Genomic DNA, 18654 nt, shown 5'->3' with positions numbered 1-18654 from the left:
TACAATAATACTGCTCACTAAGAGGTCTCTGAGCACTCCATGGAGCAGTCAGCACCATTAGGAATGTGGTCCTGATGGAACAGCACCCAGCTCAGTCCAATTCTGCTCACCATGCTGGGAAAGCCAAGCAATGTTGCTCTAAGGGATTTTCCACCCTCTCCTAAATGATACATTTTTTGTCATACCTATCCCATTGGCACATTTTGCAACCAAATCACATGCACCAGGACCCTCCACACCTGCACCTACACACAAGGTTTTGCTCCCTCTCTCCTAAGGTCTCCACATACCTAAAGCCAACAATGCCCCTTTGTATTCAATTAAATACTTGGAGTGTGAACACATGACAAGGTGACATCCTGCCCCTGCAGCAATACACATGCTGTGGTAGTGGAAAAACAGAATATCCAACAGGATGTTCATCACAACCTTGAGAGGACAAAGCTGCAGCATCCCATTACAGCAGGAGAGTTACACCAAGCAGACACACCAGTGGACTGGCTGCTGAGGACTTTTTGGAAATCAGGGTTATGTCCCCAGGCCTAATTTTAAATGAAACCCTGCCCACAGCAAATGAGCTCCGGCTGCTCCCAGGGAGCAGTATTACCAGCATTTCCACCTGGAAACAGAGTGCCAGCCTCTCTCAGGTTTGCTGTGCTCCTCATGACTCCTCACTCACTGAAGTTTCTGGTACAGTGATTAGCATCATTAGTGTCATCAGCTGAACACTGAGATGGAACACTGCTGAAGCACTTGGCTAGGAGCAGAGGGCAGCAAGATCACTTGAAAAGATGAGTATGAGGATCCATCCCACAGTACTGAACTCAGCTAGTGATAAACTACTTGGGCAGTTTTTACAAAGAGACTCATTCATACCCAGAATGACGCATGATAATTTCTGGATGCTCCTGGGAGAGCAGTGGCCTGAGGCGAGGACCTCTGACTAAACCAGGCATCTCCTACACCCCTAGAGAGATCACCCCAGACTGACATTTCCTAATGCAGCAGTTCCACGTTCCAGGTGTTATCATGACACATAGGATGGGAAGAAACCATCATTTTTCAATACAAGTGTGCATGGCTCACATGGACCAAGATTCCAGTCACACCATGCATCTCCAGAGGACACCTGGGACCCCAGAAGTAGTCCCCTTGAGTTTCCCACTTCCTAAGCCCTTCCCTGTTCTATTCCTGCCTCAGACTGGCAAGATGCCCTTTTTTCAGCTGGTGCCTGAGCCACAGCAGCAGTCAGACCTGCTGTTGGGACTGGCAGTCCCACTCAGCCACCCCCACACCGCTCCCATCCCTCCTCTGCAAAGCTTTGTGACTATAACTGTGCCAAAAGCCAGAAATGCTGATTATGCCATACATCCCTGCAGCAGAGGAACAGTAGTAGACATAGTCACCCCCTGCACAGGACATATCTGACCCCTGCTCATCTGCCTCTGCGACCATACCGAAGGTAAGCAATGGCAGGAACATCTGTCACCACTGAGATGTCCCACCTCCTCCCCAGGGATGCAGAATGTCTAGACCAATGTTTAACTCTGAAACAGTTTTATACCTTTTTTCTTCCAGGCACATACACAGAGCTGAATATTTTTGTCATGGAGATGGCAAGGTCAGAGAAATTCACCTTATGAAGCTTGTGGAGTTCCTATGGGACCCCACTCCAAAGCCCCATCCAGCCCCATGCAAAGAACTTACTCCTATTATAATGCAATTCATCTCTCATCTCAGGCATCATATTTCAGGGGCACCTTTCCTTCTGATCCAAGCCCTAACTTCCTCAAGGGAAGACAACTTGTCTTTGTACTTGCCTGCAAAACAGCAAGCATGCTGACGGTGCAACAAAAATATCTGTGTACACAGGAGTACCCAAGGATGATTTAGGCTACCAAGTTCCACCCTTACAAACTAGAGAATATGACATTTACTGTTGTCTGGACATCCTTCATTTAGTTTATTCTGTATTTGGTCAAAATGCTGAGAAAGGGCCCTCAGTTAACAAACAGCATCATCACAAAGGAAAAGCTGCATCAGTAACCTGAAATCTGCCATTTTTTAAGTTTTATGAAGTTCCACTTCACAAGATGGCAACATTTTAACTGTAGCTCTATTTGGAAGGCTTTGGAGGACATCTCCTAGGTTTCTCTCCCAAAAGGATAAAGCTAAACAGCATTATGCCTGAGTGCATCAATTTGCAATCAGTCTCATTCAAACCCTGAACCTTTAACACTGCATTAATTCAGCGGGACAGAGGGACATCTCAGCGAACAGAGAAGGTGGAGGGTGTTGGAAGGTGTCAGGGGACCTGCTCGTCTCTCTGCTCCTCAGCACAGAGACAGCAGCCTGAGCACTGGGAAATGATAATTTTCAAGCATTTCAACAAAACCTGCGTGTATTGTTGTGGTACAAAAAAGCCACTTCTCTAGTCCAAGGCTGAGTTCTCACCGCTCTTCAAAAGCAATCAATCGAGGTATTGGTAATTCCCTAGTACAGACCAAGTTTTTACAATAGAAAACATCAGACAACCTAATAGCAGAGGTTGCTTTTAGCACCCCTTAAGCAAGTCATAAACAGCTCCTCAAAACAGTCATTGCAAACTCATTCCAGGAGACAATCATGAGAAAGCATCATCCCCCAAACAAGAGGATCACCTTCTGCAAGCATTAGTACAGTCTTGCTTCAGTCAGCTACCAAGAGGAGCCCAACAAGCCACATCCCCACACCCATGAGCATCCACTTCAAGTCCCCCAGGCGAAGCAAGGAGCTATTGCCAACTCTACTCACCTTTCTACCCAGCTCTTGTAGTTGGGGATGTCCTTGGCATACAGTAGTTTGTTGGAGGGAGAGTCCTTTCCTAGCTTGTGCTCAGAAGTTGAGCAGGAGTCCATGAATGTCTGAGCCACCACGGATAGGCAGGCATCAGTAATACTGTTCTTGTGAATGTCGAACACAAACTGGGGGTTCTTAATCACATTCACCCAAAAACGTAGAGGTAGACTGAGGGAGGAAGGAAATAGGAGTCAGCACCTGAACCACACCCTGCAGGCCAGCTGGCACATACATGCACCTCCAGTTGTGGAGCAGGAGCTTCCCACTACCCAGAATTGGGAAGGTTGCTTTTCCCAGGCTTCCAGGGATGCAAACATCCTGGGTAAATGGCCATTCCCCCCTGCCCTCCCCCACAAGACTGCAGTTCTCCGTGAAGAAATTCCTCAGCACTGCCAACACCTCCAAAGGCAAACCAGGGCAGTGCAGATCTGTGTTTTATCCAAGGATCCACTCACACCGAGGAGACCTTGCTGAGCCCATGGGTTAAACAGACATGGTCCCTTTCTCTTACATTAATAATCCTTTTGAAGGCGCTGTGTGGCATTTCACACATCTCCCATGTCAGAGGAGGGAGTCAGCCAGACTCCTCAAGGGATTCATTAGTGCATTTAACACCAGAGGAAAATTTAGGTGGCCTCAGATGCTGGAAATAAAGCTCTCAGCTGTAGGGACAGCAGGTCTCCTGGCGAGCCTGGAGGTTGTTTGCTGCATACTGACACACGTGTCACCCTCCACGGCTCCCTGTCCCAATCCTGCTGCCCCTCTCCTCTCCCAGGAGCAGCTCAGAGCCTCCCCCCATCAGAAATCCTCCTTGCTCTGTCATCCCCAGCACCTACACTCAGTGAATGGTTTTATCTTAAACAAAACACACTTTGTTCCCCAGGACTTTCCTAATGAGGGTACTGGGTGCATGTACATATTTCGTTTGTGCAGGGAACGGCCTGGAGAAATTAGCTCCACACGTCGAATTAGCGCTCAGAGATAAGCACAGGCATTAGTATGCAAGAGCCTGCGTGCCCAGCCCCTGAAGAGTGGGGCTTTTTTCCTTCCTTGCCTTTCACTCCTTCTTTTAATATAGGAAGCTGAGTTATAAATCAGTTCCAAGCGCTTCCGCGCTCTCACATCTCCATTTAAAAATGTTTCTTTTCCTGCCCTGCTAATTGCAAACAGTTACTGAACTACACAAAAGTGATTTGGCTGCCATTTAACAAATGCCAGACACGGGGAACATACGTACCCATCTCCAGTCACAGCAAAATCAGAGAGATGAAATCGGTGAGGCAGCAGAAATGAAACATGCCAAAGGGGGCTAAGGAGCCAACACCTGCGCAGCCCCAGCACCCCGGAGGTCTCATGAGCTGCCCCGCCCCAGTGCTCAGCCAGGGATGAGCAGAGCAGGGGCTGGCTCTGCAGGCAAGGGCAGGGAGGATGTGCACACAGATCTGTGCTGACTTTGTTAGGGCACGGCTGAGTGACAGCAAGGAGTGTGGAAACACCTTCAGGACAGCAGAGATGAGAATGGGGGCTGGCATCCCTGGAGGAGCCCGGAGGATGGAGAGGCCAAGGTGAGATGTGGCCCTCAGCGACTGAAGCCATCAGGGGGGAGCCTGGTGCTTGGGATCTGGGGAAGGGCTGAGGGAGCACTGCATTCCTGGGATTTTTTCTGCTAAGGAAGGCATGCAAGGGATTTACCCACACCAGAAATACAGAGATATGGGCCTCTCTTGCCCTGGATCATTTCCAGCTACATATTTCTGCTCCCTGTGGGAGGGCTTGGAAGATGTGATGTTGTTCGCCCACCCCCCAGTCCACTGTCCTTCTCCATTACCAATTACTCTTCCAGGTGTGCCTGACATCATAATCATTGATCTGATGCTTATCAGCTTGTTCATCCAGGAAATCAAACATGTATTTGATGGCGAGGGGCAGTGCACTCCCACGGTGAGCTGTGCTAAAGATGGTCTCAAACAGGTCATCCACAAATTTCTGCAGGGTGCCCTGGGGAGGAGAAAGAGGAAAGAGCTGCTCAGCAACACCCCAGGCCAGCAGAGAGGTGAGTCTTTAACTAATGGTCATCCTCTAAACCAACTTCACTTCTATTTCTACACCTGCAGGAGCAGCACAGTACAGTCTGTGTAACCCTACTGGTTCCCAGTGGTTTATACTGGGAAACAGACACTGCAGTGATGAGGTATCTCCTTCACTGTATGATCTGGCATGCTAAAAGTATACAAAGAAAAACACCATACAAAACAAAAACGTGCTGTATGTGCTGAGGGAAGTGGAACATGCTGCAATGCCAAATGCCTGGGGCAATCACCCTTCCCACTTCACCAGTTCTGCAGTTTTACCCCAAACACCAAAGAGGCACCTATCCCAGGACATCTCTGCTTTGCACACCAGCAGGTGCTCAAGGATACAGGAAGCAGTAAAAACACCAAAAGGTGCAAAGAGCAAATAGGAAAATCCACTCAGGGGATATTCACCGATCGTTTCAACACACAAAACCTTCACCTCCAGCTCAGAAAAGAGACCAAATGAAGACCTCTTCCTGAGCTAGAGCAGGAGACTAATAAAAAAGCAGCGCTTACCACTTTTGGACAGCCCAAATCACTACCCCTCCCCACTCAGATTTCAAAAGCCAGGCATTATCTCTGGGCCATACCTTGGTGGCTAACAGACGGGTCAGGTAGATCTCAGAGACCATCTTGCTGCCCCGGTCACCCTCCCGCTGGTCCATGTGGTCGTGGTTTTTCACCAGGTGCCAGAGCTTTGTGCCGCTCTCCAGGTCAGGGGTGATCATGGGGGTCCGTGAGCGCAGGCTGTCGGGGCTGCTGGCTGTCCTCAGCATGCTCTCTGCAAGCACAGGGGATGTTCCTACCCTGCCACCTCTGCCTCACCACCAGCCCATCATTCCCCTTCCCTCCACAGGAGCTTTGGGATTCAGCCTCTGCAGCCACCATGAATTGGGAGCTCTGCTGTGACCAATGTGGCATTTGGCCAGGACAGGGATGTGCCCCCATAGCAGGGGCCAGGATAACCATGGAAGGAATTCTGCAGAGCCTGTCCTGCTCCCAGCATGCAAGTGGCAGGATCACAGATGCTTCCTGTGCCAATCTGAGCCCATCACACTATTCCCTTCCAAACCAAGGCTGAGGTACACCTGCCACCACGTTCGTGGGAGTCTTCAACTCTGCTCTTTTAAGTGCTAAGTGCCTCTGTGCTTATTTTAATTAGATTTCAGGGGAATAAAAGGGAAAGGATCCCTTAACAGCAGCAATCTAACATTTGCCTTTTTCCCCTGAGTCCAACACACTGCAAAGAAAGATGGCTCTGAGGGCACCTGCTCCCTCTCCAACACTAGAATAAATAGCATTGTGCAGGAGAGCTGGGGGTTTGGAGGAGTTAGTTCACATGAGTTACTTACAGTCACTTGCCCTGTGCCCTGGTCCACATGCCCAGCCCAGTGCCACATCCCCTGCCAGCCCAGAGGAGGATGCCCATGTGCACTCACCATATCTGCTGAGGGACTTGGTGAAGGTGGAGGAGTTGGAGATGTTGTACGCTGAGTTCTGCTTGGGCACCAGGGCTACCGAGGAGCCGTCCGTCACCTGCGGGCAGAAATGGGCTGAGCAGGCTTCCACACCAGAGAGACACCGGGGGAACAGCCCCAGCACGGGGAGAAACCAGCCCCAGAGGGATGCAGTTACACTGCCACTACCCCAGGGACATCATCTCCCGCAAAGGAGCCTGACATCTCTGTGACAGCTGGGGGAAGGGGCAGAACAGCAACACACCAGAAAGCTCAGAATGAAAATGGCAGAGTAAGGTCAGAGTGGGAAACAGCCTCTATGAACCCTGCAAATACCCCATTTTAAAGGGCCATAAACATGAGGTGCAGGCAGGAAAGTGACTGCAAACCTCCTGGCCATGGCCCCAGAGAGCTGAGCTCAGGCCCTGACCAAGCTGAGGAGGGAGAAAAGATACTCGAGCTCAAAGCAGCTGGTGAATGCTCAATGTTCTCCATCATGGTCAGCCTTACCTGGTAGTGGGCCAGGGTGTTCAGCCTCTTCCAGTCATTGTCAATCTTTGTGGTGACATCTTCATCCTGCAGTATGATGCGGGCCATCCTGCCCTGCCGCCACTCTGCCCCATTGGGGAGAAGGGCTCATGGTTAGTGGATAATAGGAGCACAAAGCTAAGGCAAGGGTACAAGCACAGTCCCAAGGCATCAACTTAGGAGGCCTCCCACCCCTCTCTGAGCTCCAGGGCTGATGACTGGATGTGTTGGACAAATCCAAGTACTCAGGGAAAGACAGCATCAGTTTGACCCTGATGGCTGTTACCTTTGCTCCTCTCCATTCCCCTGTCCCCCCTTTAAGAACAGGACTATTAACTGCTCTCAGCTACTGATGGCCTCCTTGGATCTCATGACACCTCAAGCCTGCAATTCAGACCCCAGAAGAACCAAGGGGGATCTTCTCCCCACCCCCTCCACCCACAGTCTTTTGTGCCAGGGCTTCCCACACAGAGTTAGTGCCACCAGCATGGCAAAAGTGGAATGAACAATATGCTTCTGTAGGATAGGTTGATTTTCCTGCCTTCCACAGATTTATTTGCACTCCTGCTCTTAGTCACATCCCTGTTCCCCACAGGAAAGTGCTTGGTCTCTCTCTTACCCAGGTCCATGTCTCCAGCTTTGGGTCGCTGGGAATAGGGCACACCCTTGTAGACAGCATCCAGCAGCTTCTCCTTCACCTGTGTGATGGTGTCGCAGTTCAGCACCTTGACAGGGATCTCTGGAGCGTTCTCATTCTCAGGGTTCACGCAGTTGAGGGTCTGCACAGGGTCAGAAAGGGTCGAGTGAGAGGCTGTGACACACTGGCTGCAAAGGCAAGTCCAAGGACACAAGGCTACAGCTGTTCACAGGCCGTGTCTTCTCATCTCCTGAGCTGCTGTGGAGTTGTAGTCACACAATACATTCCTGCTCCCCTTTCCTCACCTCTCCCTGCCCACTCTCAAATCTCCAATTCCCAGAAAGGAAACACAGTGTCAGTGAAGGAATCCTGGGCCAGCAAACCATGCCCAGGGCACCAAAGCCTGTTGAGAATGAGCAGTGCCCAGGCACACCCCACTCCCCTCCCAAACCATCCCCATGGAGACTGAGCTGCAGGTGAAGAACCAGCTGCAGGCTCAGCCAGGGGAAGGGTCTGGCTTATCATTTAGCTGGACAGAGGACATGGCTCAGAAGGAACTACCACCCCATCTCCTGCTGTAACCTCAAAGCTCTAACTTTGATCCCCACTGAACATGAGCAATGGGCTGCTCCATATAGCACAAGCTCAACAGCATCTCTCACCCAAACCTGCCACTGCCAGGGGTTTGCTTGGAAAGATATTGAGCAGGATTCAGTTCACGTTTGGCTTCCTTGGACCCAGGGCAAGACCAAACCTTGCCAAGGAAAGTCTCTGTTTCTGACCTTGTCTGAGATGGGCCCCACTCAGACAGGGTAAGAGGCACCCCAGGAATGCTGGAGAGAACAACAGACAAAACTCTCTCTAAAAGTATTTTGTGTGCCCCCAAGATCTTGTTAAATAGCTGGACCTGGCAGTCCTGGCAAGCACCAGTACCACTGAGGCTTCTGCTTGCACTAACCAGCATTTTGTAGTCAATCTGCTGCCGGATGAGCTTGTCCTCACTGAGGGAGTAGCGAGCCTCTCCTGTGATGGCATCAATGGGGCCCTTCTCCATCTGCTGCTTGATGGCACAGTAGAGCATGAAGAGTGGTTCTCCGGCACATTCCTGTGGGACAGGGGGATGGAGCAGAGGAGAGAGAGGAGTTAGAAGGTGCCAGGCACCTGCTTTGCCTTTCAAGAACCACCACCATGCCAGAAGTTTCCTGTGGCCCTGCAGCATCAGTCCCCACACACAGCGTTATAAAGAGTCTCCATCCCTTGCTCAAGACTGCAAGGAAGGGCGTCCATGGTAAAATTCATCCTGTGAAGGAACTCACTCTCTCCTTCCAAGCCCACTGGAAGTTGTTTGTCTATCAACCTGTGGGCTCAGATTCCCAGAGCTGCCAAACACTTCCAGGCAAACTCTGCTCATTCTGCAAGCCAAAGATGAGCTAAAAAGGGTAAATTAAGGTCTACTGAAAAGCAGATTGAATCTGGGGACCTTGAGTACAGGATACAGCCTGACTTTTGAGCTGCTCCAGAAAAGAAAAGCATGTGAGGACCTGAGGAAAGGGCACACTGCAGTGGGACAGCCTGGGAGCTCTTGGCCAGATATCATGATGCAGCTCTGACATCTGCCAGGAGCCCAGTCTCACATGAGAGAAGTCAAAGGAGGTTTCTCCAAATGACAGCTGGGCACAGCCAGCCAGACCCACTGGAAAGGAAAAGCAAGTGAGCAACCCACTGGCAACCCTATCCTGAGTCTCCAGGTGATGGAGGGGACCAGGCAATGAGGTTTCCTGCAGTTAAACCATGTGTGACCTACCCAACTCCACTACCAAAGCCTTGTAGTCAGAGCCAGCTTTAGCTACCAGACAGAGCCACATCAGCATCTATCTCATAGATGTGAGGAAGCAAAAGGTAAACTAGGCCACTTCACCCTAAAACATACTGGATGCTGGATTCGGAAATACTAAAGGACCTGCCAAGGTTGGAAGCACCAACCAGCCTGGAGGCAGGATTTGGCATAGCAGGACTGGGAGTGACACCTGTTCATAACCCAGGGCCCAAACTTGTCCCCTGAGCTGCATCCCAATGAGACCTTCCAGATACAGGCATTAGCCCTAAGGGAGAAAAAAGAGTACAATGGGAACAGAGGGGATGGAGAGAAGTCCCAGCAGATTTTACCCCACTAGCCCTCATCCCTCCCTCCCGGCCGCCTCACAAATAAATTGTACTTTGGTTCAAAGTGCGGCTGCTCTCCCTGTCACCATATGCTGTTAGCATCTCGTTAGCATCTGCGATAATTAAAGAGACAGCTGCTAACGAGCAGGAACAGGCATACATCATCCCCAGACCTTCCGACAACACGCCTGTCTTTGAAATTATGTTTCATTTGCTAACTTGGCTTCATTAAGTCAGCCTGGAAAAGTGAGAGACCCAAGTGGGTGCTAGGCTGCACATCACCGGCTGCCTGGCAAGGCGAGGCTGGCTGCAGAGTGGTGAGAACCCAGGGGTCCCAGGGCACTCCAAGCCTACCCCTCTGGTTCTGGTGGAAAAACTCAAGTTGCCTTTTTTTGGTTTGCTTGCAAAAACTCCTTATGAAAATTCCAAGTCTATGGAAGTGGTATGGATGGAGGACAGCTTGGAGCAGGACTCTTGCTTCTATCTGCCATGGTTGTTACAGTCTCAGCCCACAGCTTTCACCTCTCCAGTAAGGCATGGCTGCTGCCCCCACATCTGCAGCTCTGTACCCATCTCCACTAGGGGTTCACACCAAGTCTCTCCTACGCTGGCTTCTCTGTCTGTTCCTAGTGTGAATCCTACCCTCAAAATGCAACACCACAGTCCCAGCCTCACTGTCCCCACTGGCTCTTGAAAACCAGGGCCAAGGTGCTGCTGTGGGCCACAGCTCACTGAGACACTGCAGATGAGGATGGTTTAGGGATCATCTTTGACAGAGACCAACAAAATTAACAGGGACCAAAGAAACCAGTGCTGGGCAGTTGACTGAGTTGAACTCCATCAGATGAAATACAGAAGGAGACCACTGAGATGTGGCCAGTTGGTCCCTCAGGTTGATGAAGGGTGGCCTGTCCTCCAGATGTGACTGTGCCCACCCTGCCAGCCCTTATGCAGTTTGCTCACTTCTGGGGACCTGACTGAGGGGAGCTTTGGGGGCTCTCCATGGGAGCCAAGCTGGAGGAGAACAACTGCAGACACCCTGTGCATGCCTATGTTGATATGCTGGGAGCAGGCAGAGACAAGCCAGCTAATTCCCAAACTGTCTTATTGACTAGATCTAGCTCATCAGGCACCTAATATTGTGCATTTTTCAGCACTTGTCTCAATCTATCCATCTCCCTTTCCCAGAGGTGTCTCATTAAGGGTCTGATAAATGCTGCTAACAGGGTCCTCCTGAAAGCACCAGCCTTTGCTGGCTCCCCACACTGCTGGCCCTGGACATGAGGGCCTGTCCTGTGCCTGTCTCAATCCCTCACCACAGTGTATCCCTGCTTGGGGCAGGCTTGCTGAGAGCTGATCCAGAAGCTAGGCACGTGGCTGTCTGCCTCATTTACATGCACAAGTACTGCTGGTTGGGGCACTTTCCCTGGTAGCAAACTGTCTGCTGTGATACTCTCCATCTACTCGTGGCCTTCTCCTGCTTTTGCTACCACCTGTGATCCTCACTGTCCAGAGACAGGCGAGAACAGCCTCGTGGGTCTCCTTGTGGGACTGACCCAGAAGAGGACATGAGCACATCCTCAAGTCTCTTCCAGTTTAACTCAAGTGACTCAAGCAGTGGAGTTTCAACCACTTCCCAAGGAAATGAATCCCAGTGTAACAAATTGCACAGCCAGCAAGTTCATCTCTATGCATGTTTCTCTTGTAATGGTGTACCTAGATCAGACCTTTCTCCTGCTGCTACCACCCAGAGATTGGAGGTGTTTTCCCACGCCTAAGTCATGGTGTAGCCAAGGACTACAAAGAGGCATTGCCCTGGCTCCACCATCCCCACACCTCTCACCTGCTACTCCTTATCCTCAGACTTGCTCCACAACTGGTAATATCCCCAGAAGCCTCTCTGAAGGGGGACAAGGGCAGATGCAGGACATTGGTGGTGCATGAGCTAATCCAAAGTAGCTTCTGAACATGGCCCAGTCCAGCCAGGGACAGGTCAAGGATGCCAGGTCACACACACAAATTCTATGTCCCCAAAAACTGCTGTGGTGTTCATAGCTGTGCACTGCACTTTGCTCAGCCAAAGCATAACCCCGTTCACTTCAAGGAGCCTTGGAGTTTATCCACAAGGAGAGCCACTCCTGCCTGTCCCACCAGGTTTACAGAGCTCAAAGAGCCTTCTGCCAGTGTTCTACCCAATCCCACTGGGTACTGCTGATGCAAAAGGGCCCTGCTGGACAAAGCCCTGGCACAAAGGGGAGGTGGGAGGTTTGACATCTCCCTATGACCAGCACAGCTCTTCTCTCCCACCCCTGGCAAGCAATCTCCAGCATGCTAGATAGATTTTTACAGATCCAGGCTATTCCTCGACAGAGGCAAAAAGCCAAGTGCATGTAAGTGATATTATAAATCACCTCTCGTTGACGATCACTTGAGCTCTGCTGAGACTCCTGCTCACTCTCATCTCTTGGCTGGAAATAGTTCAATCCCTCTTTATCTTAATGAGGGATGAAATCCCACAAAAACAGCTGTGTGCCACCCAGCCTCACTGCACTGACGCCAGGCTGGATCCCAAGGAACAGTCCTGCTCCCTGACAAACCAGTGGCAGGCCTGCAGGCACTGTTCACCCATCGGAGTCATCCCGAAGTTGCAGCAGGACTGAGCCTGGGGTCCACGTGCTGGAGCTGCTGCTGTGTAATCTGCATGGAAACTGGTGCAGCTCTAGCAGGTGGAAGCACTGGTGCTGATGGAATAAATGTTCTCAATACTGGTAGATGCACCAGTGGTAAAAACAGAGCTTACACTGTGGCATCCTCTTCTGCAACCCTGATGAAATTGGAAACAGGTGAATTCAAGCTAAAAGGCTCTGCAGCCTCATGCAGGTGCAGTGGAGAGCTCTGTCCCTGGCTGTCAACAAGCCCCTCAAGGCATCCATCCCCACCAGGGCACCCTTGGCAGGGGAAGCAGCAGCAGAAGTAGAGATGCCTGCAGGAAACAATTCCCCTACCACAGAACCTCAGTGTTGGAGAGATGAAGGAAAAGTAGCAGCATTACATGAAGAGTGCAGCTCAGCAAACAACTCAAAGAGGCAGAAACAGCCCCAGTCATAGCCATGCCTACAGAAGGATCAGCTCACAGGGCTTCTTCCTCCTGAGTTACACAAGCAAAGGCAAGAAGAGAGGAATGGGGACCACTCCAAGAACCAGTTGAGTTGCTTCAGATTTATCTTTCCTCAGGGCACCATTGTTAAAATCTCAAACCCACTATGCATTAAGCAATCCAAATCTGGATTTCATTTCCCAATTTCAGCTATTTCCCAAAAAGGATACCAGAATCACATCTCAGAAAACCAGGATGGAAACAGAGATCTGGGAAGCAATCTCTCCTGTGAGAGGGAGCAGCAATGCTCAAGAACATGTCAGCTTGGATTTTGGGTAGCATGCTACCTGGCCCAGCATGGCAGAAACCACCTCCCTGTCCAAACTGTGCCACCCTTCCCAAACTCACCTTCAAAAACTTGTACAGCAGAAACGTGAACCAATTTGTCAGCATCTTCTCTGCCACCGACTCCGTTCTGTAGGGGAAGGTAGAGAGCAAAGCCATCAGCAGAGAATATTAAAGGTCTCTGATCTCACCCATTGCCACTTCACCCTTCAACTGTAGCTAAATTATTTTTGGCTTTAAAAGGCTTCATCTGGAAAGGAGGCTCAAAGCAAGGAGCACAAGCAGACAGCACAAGCTTGGCTGGAAACTCTGCCCACCAGCAGACCCCCAGGACAGAAAAGCAAATTGGTCTCCAGCATGTTTGGAGAGCTGCAACAAGTCAAGCTCAACCTTGTACCACTAGGGACACCAGGGGATGAGAAGCTTTCTGCTTCTCCCTGGTACCTTCTACTTCAATGAACTTTGTTTCTTCCACGATGTCCCATTGGAACCAGGCAGATCTCCCCACAGGAGGATTCTATGAGGCACCTAAGCCAAGTACAATGTCCCCAAACCTACCTCAAGGTCCCTAGTGAAAGTACAACCTGAAGGAAGGGCTGAGGTTGCAATGCAAAGACAGATCTAGCTGGAAGCCCCTTTCCCCAGCTGGGAGCTGCTGTTGCCTTCTGGTCCTGCAGAAGCACTGCCATTGCCCTGACACAGGCCACCACTACTGGTGACATGGGACTTCCCTGCAACCCCTGAAGCAGCCCTTCATCTCCAAAGCATCAAAGTCCAGGGCCCATAGCAGAGCAAGAGGACACTGACCACCACCAGTCCACTGGTACATGGCCTTGGTTAAAGCCACAACCAGATTTAGGTCTGGAAACTTTGACCCAAATATTTTTTTTGATCAAACTTATCCTCACTACTAATTCAGCTGAAAACAAGGGGATTAAAGAAGGAGGGAATAAGAGCAGTGGTTGGAAGCTTAACCTGTTTTCCATGTACTTTTGGAACACACTGTGCCAGGCTTGGAATTTAACCCTTCCATGCCTGCATGGTGAAGTTCAGGGTTGCTGTGTGTCTCCTTGCATTGGAGTGGTGATAGGAGTTTGCAAGTATACAATGCTGCACCCACTTTCTCCAAAAGAAATTTAAAAATGGAGCCATGCCTCTCAGCTTTTGGATATGCAGTTAAAGGAAGCAGACAAAGCTGCCTTGAGAAAACCTATATATCACCCCTAGTTTCCTAAAGCACAGTCCAAATCCAGATGCCAATGTGCTCCAGAGCAGCAGGGAAGGTCCAGGGAGTGGCCTGTGCCTGCTGGGGACCATGCACAAGAGGGAGAGCAGGATCCCTCAGGACGGGTGTGAAACGTGGTGGGTCTGAACAGAATGAGGGCCCTCGAGGTGCTGGTCCTGCAGGATGTGCCACAGCAGCAGAGAGAGGGACATGGAGCCATGGAGGGAGCCGAGGGTGACACCAGACCCTGGTGAACCCTGCTGCCCTACAGCATAACATGCCTGTCTCTGCACCACACCTTATCTCTCTGCCGTAAGATTAAAACTCCCCTTAACATATCCATTATTTTTAACATGGCCTTCACTCCTTCTAAAATCTTTAGCTTATCCACCCATTAATTACCAGATCAGCCACTTGCAAACGCAGATGGTCCTGAAAGCACAGGCAACACTAATAACCTCAGGGACATGGGTGCATTCCTCTTGCACCAGGGAAACAAATACAAATGATTGACTCAAGAAATAAAATCCAGAAGGAACCAAAATGTTAGAGCCACCAGAAGGAGTCCCACTGCCCAGTTCCATGCACTGCCCAACAGCAATGCCATGCCCAGCAGATGGGCCAGGAGCTGCTCCCAAAGACCAGATGGCTGGGGCAGGAAATCTACTTTCCCAGAGTTTACTCAAGCTGACTTGGTGTCATATGGTCCCTTCCAAGATTTTCTCTTGTGCTAATGGGACTTAGCCCTTTTTGCCCCTGGAATAGCACAGCCCTCCTTAAACCATTTGAGGACAGCATTACCTGAGCCTTCAGGGAAAGGAAGGCTTCATGCCCCTGCCAGGAAAGAATAATCCACCACAGGGAACAAAAAAAGGGAGCAGGAAAGGGACATGGAGAGAAAGCCAATGGAGAAGTGGACTGCAGCTATTCAGCAGACATCCTCCCTAACCCCAGAAAGGACCTGAGAAGCCCATAATGCTTATCTGAAGTGCCACCACTCAAGCTCTGGCGGATGTTTGTCTTTATCCGTGATAGAGCCAGATGCCACAGCAATGGGGGGATTATCCAACAACCAAATAAATAAATAACAGCTCTCCCCAGTTAGATCAATGCTAATCCAGTTGCCCTGGGCAGTAAGCACACTCTCAACACCCAACAGCAAGGCTAATCAAACAGATAGAGAAGCACAGCTCTCGGCACCACTCACTCTGCACCGTGGCTTCAAGAACAGTGTCTCTTTGTTAAATACCACTCAGGGAGGCAGAAGCAGAGCCCTGGCCAGGGGACTTATCCCTGTCCTACCTGCAATGGCCCTTGAGCACTGTGGCTGGGGACTGGCAGTCTTTGGGCACTGGTGCAGGCTGGGCTCTGCCCCTGTGCCGCCACCACAGCTCAGTCACTGCTGCTGCCGGCCTCCTCAGGATGTCTTTTATTTATATTTTATTGATTTACTTCAGGGCTGGAAACGCATTCTAAATATTTCAGTGAACCCTGGTGTTATGGAGGAACGATTGGAAGAGAAGAGCCTAAGAATGCAGTCAGGGGAGAGGGATGGGGAACAGCGGCTGGCACCTCCAAGACCCACCCCACTCCCCGACAGCCATCATCTGCACAACACACTGCTAATGAGATGCTTTGAGACATTAAGGGCACCCTTGTGATGTGATAAATGAAGCAGAGAGAGCAAGAAAGCAAGGTGCCTAAGGAGATGGGCAACACGGACGTAACTTGGACCAGCTCATATCTGGGTCTTCTCCAGGTGTTTCTCCAGGGCCAAGAGTACAAAACCTGACAGGCTTTGTCCAGCCTGGCCATGCCATGAACATCAATTGATCTTTGAAAGATGCCTGTGCTTCCTGAGCCTTTCTGGTGCCATGCCAGCCCTGTGCCTCTCAGCCATCCTTGCATCTCTGCCAAAGGCTGGTGGCACCGGGCTGCTGGAGGTGCGGATGGGGAGGCAGCGCCTGGCATGCAAAGGGAGAAGATGGCACGGAGAGCCTCGAGCTGAACCAGTGAGCTTATTAATAGTTTTTGTTCAGGAGTTGGTGTATCTTTCAATATTCATCAGCCCGTGATGAAGGAGAGCTCAGAGCTATCGTTAAATATTGATGGGGCAGGCAGACTCACGGCAGGGCTTGGCAGGCTGCCTCCTGCTTGCACTTCCCCCGGCCCTGGTGAGACTCCCAGCCTGCAGAGATCTGAGTGACTTTCCCAGGAAAACCCCCATGCGACTGGCAAGGCGGGTAAGCCCTGAGGAGACAGCAGGGAAAGAAGGACTCCTGGCTGCTGCCCATTCAGCCCACTCAGGCAAGGCAAGAGCTGCCCCACATGCCCAGAAATGTGGAGGACCACCTGGTCACCTTCCTTCTCCAGGTGACCTACAGCAACACACCACAGTGCCTGACACTAGCATGTACCCTACCTGCACCAGCTGCACAGCTGGTGAGCACCTTGCTCTCTCCTTCCCAGGCAGCATAAGCTCACACAGACCAAACTGGAGTGAGAACAACCCATGGCTGCTCCTGAGTTAGCTGGGGCCAGGTAGTCCCACATCCCTCTCACACACAGACAAGCAAGGAAATGCTTGACCACAGACTCAGTGCTCTCACTGCCACGGCCAACACCAAAGCCATCGCTGGTGGCATGCCCAAAGGACACCAGCTCTTGTCACTGCACTCAGAAGTGCCTGGGCACTGTCCCGCAGCTCCAGCCTCTCAGGGGGACACTCACCTCCGCAAGAGCAGCTTGGGGTGGTTCTTGCTTTCCAAGTTCTTCTCAATAAGGTCAGACAGGAGCTGTTTCAGCACCCCTGTGGCGTACTCCATCTCACCCTGCAGCGCCGTCATGATGAGCGAGGCCACGTTGCCGCGGTCCCGCATGGAGAAGCTCCGTTGGGCCTCCAGAGTTCGGATGAAAGTCAGCAAGAAGTGCTTCTTGTTCAAGAGCTGACCAAAGAGGGTCAAGGACTTCTCCACATTAGCCTGGACCTGCAAGGATAGAGCAAAGCTGAGAGACAGGCATGATGGGGAGGGTGACGAGAAGGTGGCTGGACTGAACCACACCCTCAATCCCAAAAAAGGAAATGATGAAAAAGGGTCAAAAAGTAGCTGGCCTAGGTCTCTCTCTGCTACCAAGCTTCCCCTTTGGTGATCAGTCTCAGTTCTCTCAGGAGAGTTACCTAGTGTGTAAAACCCCAGTATCAGATTAACACAGTCTCAGGGCATCAATGTATATATATATATATATATATATATATATATATATATATATCTATACAGACTATACAGACACACCCTTCCATACAAAGACTCTCTCCCACTTGTGTGCAGACACATAAACACACTTCCCTCCCATAAACAAACACTCTTTCTCTCCCAAGCACACACACAAATTATAATTTTCAATTTCAGCTAACAAACAGCTCAGTTCCACCCAAGTCACTGCAACATGTGCTTTGGGTATTACACAGAAAGCAAATAAAGCCACAAGCCTGAGCTCCACCAGTACCAAACCTGCCTGGTTTGGGGGGGATGGATTTCAGATAGGGAAATAACAGCAGAAATCTGACTGTCCCACTGCAGACACAGCCTAAAACAGTCCCTTTAACTCATGAGACATTTGAAGTTGTATTTCTGGCCATATTTGGCCACGCAGGACGCAGCAGGGATTCAGCTCTGATGCGTTCACACCTGCATTGCCATCAGCAGCCCAGCTCTGGCCAGCCCTGACCACATTTGTTATCAGAAATGAATATTTTTACAATTCTCCATTTTCCCATTAGAAAAGATAGTTTCCTCTGAATAAAAGCCTTCCTGTGATAAAATGTAATTTTTTTCTTTAACTTCCCCCTTGTCTTTCGAATTGGGAGAATGAGCATTAAATTTTGCTTCATGTCGGTATTTGGAGACAAAACAACACTTTTCATTTCAAAACACCAACTCAAAATGAAGAACAGAGTTTTGACACATCAAATCATTTCACTTCAATCAAAACTTTGGATTGGTGCTCTTCAGTTCAGTGAAATTCCTCACAGTTGTAACTTCCCTCTCCAAAATACTCCTTCCTGCTGAACAAAAACCCCTGTTTCCCACCAAGTCCATCAATTCCAAGCCCCTGTGTTCAACTTGCTGATCATTAGTAGAAATGAATGAACAATACTGAATGAAATATTTAATCAGGCTTAAAGTCTCACAAAGCAAGCGGCCTCCCCCTAAGCCCTGCAGAGGAAAGGAGCTGGTACCGGCGCTCACTGTGGATCAGCATGTGCGTGAGCAAGCGCCGCTTCCTTC

The 18654-nt window shown here is 50.4% G+C and overlaps 1 protein-coding gene across 4 annotated transcripts in view; it reads right to left on the bottom strand.

The window, feature by feature from the left end:
- The window catches only part of PLXNA1 (plexin A1), a 115570-nt gene that overhangs the window by 8119 nt on the left and 88797 nt on the right, over positions 1 to 18654 (bottom strand). For 3 of the 4 annotated variants that reach the window (XM_005522067.3, XM_088061633.1, XM_014251664.2), the window contains exons 22-30: positions 17096 to 17352; positions 13204 to 13270; positions 8494 to 8640; positions 7518 to 7677; positions 6881 to 6984; positions 6353 to 6449; positions 5504 to 5694; positions 4667 to 4836; positions 2794 to 3006 (exon numbers count right to left, since the gene is read on the bottom strand). In XM_005522067.3, the coding sequence (XP_005522124.1) occupies positions 2794 to 3006; positions 4667 to 4836; positions 5504 to 5694; positions 6353 to 6449; positions 6881 to 6984; positions 7518 to 7677; positions 8494 to 8640; positions 13204 to 13270; positions 17096 to 17352 (1406 nt within the window). The remainder of the gene's footprint in view (positions 1 to 2793; positions 3007 to 4666; positions 4837 to 5503; positions 5695 to 6352; positions 6450 to 6880; positions 6985 to 7517; positions 7678 to 8493; positions 8641 to 13203; positions 13271 to 17095; positions 17353 to 18654) is intronic. The other variant, XM_088061634.1, reaches the window with a different exon arrangement.

Source organism: Pseudopodoces humilis, chromosome 13, assembly GCF_049639895.1.
Source record: "Pseudopodoces humilis isolate 2021_Gansu_Grassland_sample_001 chromosome 13, ASM4963989v1, whole genome shotgun sequence".
NCBI lineage: Eukaryota > Metazoa > Chordata > Aves > Passeriformes > Paridae > Pseudopodoces > Pseudopodoces humilis.
Note: the sequence above shows the minus strand (reverse complement) of the source record. Positions and strands in the feature narration are given on the sequence as shown.